The sequence below is a fragment of the Ciona intestinalis genome, unplaced genomic scaffold (genome assembly GCF_000224145.3).
Source record: "Ciona intestinalis unplaced genomic scaffold, KH HT000047.2, whole genome shotgun sequence".
Lineage (NCBI taxonomy): Eukaryota > Metazoa > Chordata > Ascidiacea > Phlebobranchia > Cionidae > Ciona > Ciona intestinalis.
Window position 1 is genome coordinate 74,347 of NW_004190369.2, and position 4,591 is coordinate 78,937.

General features: G+C 35.1%; 2 protein-coding genes across 2 annotated transcripts in view; both read right to left on the bottom strand.

Moving 5' to 3' along the window:
• The window catches only part of LOC100175103, a 25,352-nt gene extending 21,436 nt beyond the window's left edge, over window positions 1–3,916 (bottom strand). Inside the window, exons 1-2 of the mRNA XM_026837997.1 lie at window positions 3,814–3,916; window positions 2,299–2,407 (exon numbers count right to left, since the gene is read on the bottom strand). Coding sequence (XP_026693798.1) covers window positions 2,299–2,407; window positions 3,814–3,897 — 193 coding nt within the window. The 5' untranslated portion in view covers window positions 3,898–3,916. The remainder of the gene's footprint in view (window positions 1–2,298; window positions 2,408–3,813) is intronic.
• The window catches only part of LOC100175212, a gene marked incomplete at its 3' end in the record, with an annotated part of 276,802 nt that overhangs the window by 74,271 nt on the left and 197,940 nt on the right, over window positions 1–4,591 (bottom strand). The gene's annotated exons all lie outside the window — the stretch shown is intronic.

Below are 4,591 nucleotides of genomic sequence, written 5' to 3' on the forward strand. Positions count from 1 at the left end.
CACCGTGTTACGTTGTTTAATAGCCAAATACAATATATTTAACACGCAACTTTGAAAAAGCCTGTTTCAAGTTTGTGTTGCGAATTCTCGCTGAAAAAAATACTTATGCGTGCGGCTTCTAATTAGTATGTAGGTGGTACGAGAAGTCGAGAACGTTGCATGAACCTAAAAGTGTAACGCGAGTAAATAAAGTTTGGGAACCACTGCTTTATATGCAGATAAACCGCGATTATGTGATTTTTTTAGGTGAAGTGCTAATATAAGAGTGAGGAGCGACGCTATTAGTAAATTGGAACCAGCAGAGATTGTAATATAATATTTCAAAGTACTGCCCGGTCGAGATTGGATGGAAGCCAAAAAATATCGTTTGTTGGCACCGCACGAGAACCAGAGTTTCATTACGTCACTTTTCACGAGAATAAATTCACATCGATTGCTTCGCTTGTTAGGTGTGGAATGTATGCTACCGCATGCGTCTTCCTTTATTTCCTACGCCGGCGCAGAGCGTAAAAATGTGACGCTCATAGTCATACACGATGTTTCGATCTCGTGGTTGGTTGGGCAGTGGGCACATTCCTCCCGATTGTTATATTATGAAACGTCATAATTAGTAGTTACGTTGCAATAGGACAGGTGACGTAACAATTGAACGAAAAAATTGTTCTAACTCCAAGCGAAGGAATGTTATATTGAATGCAACGCGTGTGTGTGTGTCTTAGCACTTTTTGGCTGCGTGCGTGTCTGCGGAAAAGGGGGCTGTCATGACAGCAAAACAGCCCCCCTGGTTGCGCCCCTGGCGGTTTTGCATGTAAATTGCCATGATTTTGCTTTTTGGTTCATAAACTTTAAACATATACCCTGCAACGAAACTTAAAGTTCTGGGTTTTCCAATTTAGTAGCAAATTATTCCTAAAATCTTCTTAAATAAATATATTTAATGTTATCAAATAATTACTTCATAGTGGCTACGCAATGTCTTTATTCTCTCAACGTATAAACTAGCTATTTTTGCACCGAAAGCAATCTGAGTTAAACTTAAAACACGCCAACTAGGATAAAAGTCGGTCACTGCTTTATATGGGATCGAGACGGTCACTGCTTTATATTTATATATGATGTTATCCTCCGTCAAGCAGCATGTTTCTTACGAAATAGTAAGGATTTACATGTGGATTCATTACGACATAATATCAATGCACATGTCGATTATTACAACATAATGGCAATTTACGCATTCATTTATTTAGCCTACATGTGAAACATTATTCTCGCTCCCAAACCTTACCCTGATAAATTCGTCTGTTAAAACGAAGGGAGATGGTGGCGGCCATGCTCCTTCGATTGGTGATAGGCGAACACAGCTTTGATTTTGTATTGTGATTGACACATGTTTAATTAATTTTGTTTGTTTTCTTGAGTTTTGTTAAAATGATTATTTCAAATTGCATTGCACCCATCAACCAACACAAAATTGTTACGTGTTCAGTTGTGAACAACTTTTATGTTGCGCAGTTAGGAGTTGTAATATCAAATGTTGCATTATAAACAAAGCTACAATATTGTGACGCAGAGAATTAACATAAATTTAGGGATGCACATTACATAATTTCGAGTCCGTGAGATTCAAAACTTTTTGTATTCGAATAGAATTACGGGATTCGGTAATCTGTTTAATGACGTCATGACATGTCTTCTCATAAACTATATTAACAATTTTTGCAAATTAATAATATTGAAAAAAAATATTTTTGTGTTTGTGGGACTTTCGAGAGTAAACGTTTCGCAACGTCTTTTCATAGCCTGCTATACGTTTCATGACGCAAAAACTACCCAATAGTACAATTTTTGATCATTTTTCAGCTCATGATCCAACAAGGCTACTATAAAAGAGTCTATAAACTGACTTATGTGGGTAAATTTATTTTTTCCTATAAATATAAAAAGAAATTCTAGATTCGAAATAAAGTATTAGGATATCCTATAGGCTAGAATACCTAATTATTCTGTAATGTGCATCCCTAGCTCCAAGCCAGAGAGATGTCTAGCATCACCAAAGAGAAAGGCTTACAAGAATACATTCTAGTTTTCAATTTAACCGAAAAAGCGTCACTAAGCTAATCAAAATTAATAAGACCGCATAGTTTGAAGTAAAAAAAGGACTTGTTTTGTAATTTTGGATGTTGCAAAAGGTAAAGAAATAAATATATATAGATATATTATATATAATTAAAAGTTGAAAAGCTGTTTAATTGCTATTTTTATTTCTAATAAATATTTATAAATTTAGAATGCACATACTTTCAATTATTGTGTCATCTAATCCAATCCAAAATGAAGAATGACTATTCAAGGTTGAGTTGTTTGTTAGAGCGTTGCTCAATGCATTTTGAATAGAAGCACTTGTTATCTAAAATTTAAAAAAAATGAACTACTAATGACAAATCTAAAGTACTGTACAAATATTTTAAATTATGATAATGAAATGGTGTCTGTTTTTTCACTTCAAGCCAACAATTTCTTGTCACGCTCAACATGTGGACAGCAGCACACTAACGTTCTGCCAAGATCAAAGCACGATTGCCGAAACCCTATTACTTGTGTAGCGATTAAGTGTGTTTTGAGCACAGATATATATTATAGTTTACCCAAATTGACTTAATGCATAAAGATTGAATATCAAACAGCCATGTTGCGTAACTATTACATCTGGTGTAACTGTGTTTATGATTGGGCATCACATCTTGCGTTTTTCCAGCAAAGCAGAAAACTATATGCCCAGTCCACCCGTTCGGCAAACAGACGCCACTTTTCAGTGTAAAACGTGTTTTATGCTATTAAAGCCATCCTATTTTCTGTGTTGTGAGAGCAGTAGGAGCTTTCCTACACTCTTGCTGTGCTCACGTTTATCCTTAGCCTGATGCCGCTCGTTTGTTCGTCTAATAAACTGAGTTGTCGACCTAGTGGTATGGAGTCTAAACGTTGAGATAGGCGCAACGTTAAATTATGATCCTTGCACTCCCAACACTTGCAACTTCTAATCACTTTCCATCAGCCCAGTTTAATACATTCCGGAGGATTCTTTATGGTAATACTGCCGCTGGTGACCAGTGAAAATTTTGGTTTAAAAATGTTTCTTACGTCTCCCTGATACCCGCTGTATACTTATTTTTCGAAAAAAGGCGTTCGTGTCAAAAACTAACTTTAAAATTGCGAAAAACATGCTTCGTTACTGTAATTCATCCGACTTGCGTGAGGTTAACGATTTATTACGTCACAATAGCGATATGTTACGTCACGGTAGTGACATATTTCGTACGTTACAGAATGTTATAATCTTGTTTTTCGCACTGTTTTATGCTAAAGAAAACCCCACGTCTTAACCAAACCATAATCTCTACTTTTAACCCCTATATCCCAAAAAACCTAACAAATTACGTAATCTGTAACGTAGAAATCAAAGGTGGTAATAAGCATTCTATAACGTAATAATCTAACCTTTGACTGCTTGTGTGGAAAATACGGTGACGCAGAACGATTTCGCGCATTTTCAAAGTTAATTTTCGATATGAATGCCCGAGTTTTATTTTTTTTAAATTATACAGCGAGTATCAGGGAGACATAAGGAACATTTTGAGATCAAAATTTTTACTGGTCACCAGCAGCAGTGTTACCATTCTTTACTAGTGCCAAATAATGTTTTGAATAAAAGTTGTAGTAAAACTAAGTGTTCATTTTGATGAAAGGTAAATTAATCAAACAAACTTTACTGTTTTAATGTAGTTTACAGATTTTAACTGGCAAATACAGTTTTACCGTATACAACAGTAGTCCATCTAAACCTCTGCAGTAAGCTTCAGCATCATCAAAGTTTTTAGAATCAGTGACCACTTCATACATTATTCCATTAATCAGCTCTACATCTATGAAGTTTGAAAATACACTAATATTATAAATTAAAGACTCTTTAATTTTAATAAAGAGTCTTAAAGACAATATGCTTAATAGTGCACTAATTTTAAATTAATAGGCCAGATTAAAAGTTAATTTCTAAACATGGAGCTATACAAAGAAGACGGAAAAAATTTTCCGCTAGGAGGCGATGACAAATTCGTTTCTCTATTTTATGGGGAGCAGTTAGTTTCACGGTTTATACACATAAGATATAAACCCCTAACCCCTAACACTAACCCCTAACCCCTAACCCCTAACCCCTAACCCCTAACTCCTAACCCCAAACTCGTCAAACAAAAAAACTTGAAAAAAAAAGATAAAAAAAGTATTCCACTGTGCGGGACTCGAACCCGGTAAAAATGAAACAAAGAGAGTTTACGACCGCACGCAAACCGCTACACCACAGACTTGACAACAGTAATCATAACGAAAGAGCGTATATAACCGACCTAATGTGGGAAATATGTTCTTACTAGTGTTTTATGTATTTGGAAAGGTATTTTTATTATTTAATTAATTTGTTTTACACTTATTAACACTTTGTAGTGCTGTTTTGTTCGTTTTTTCGTATTTTTTAATTTAAATAATTACCGCCTCTAGCGGAAAAATTTTTCCGTCTTCTTTGTATAGTCCCATGTAA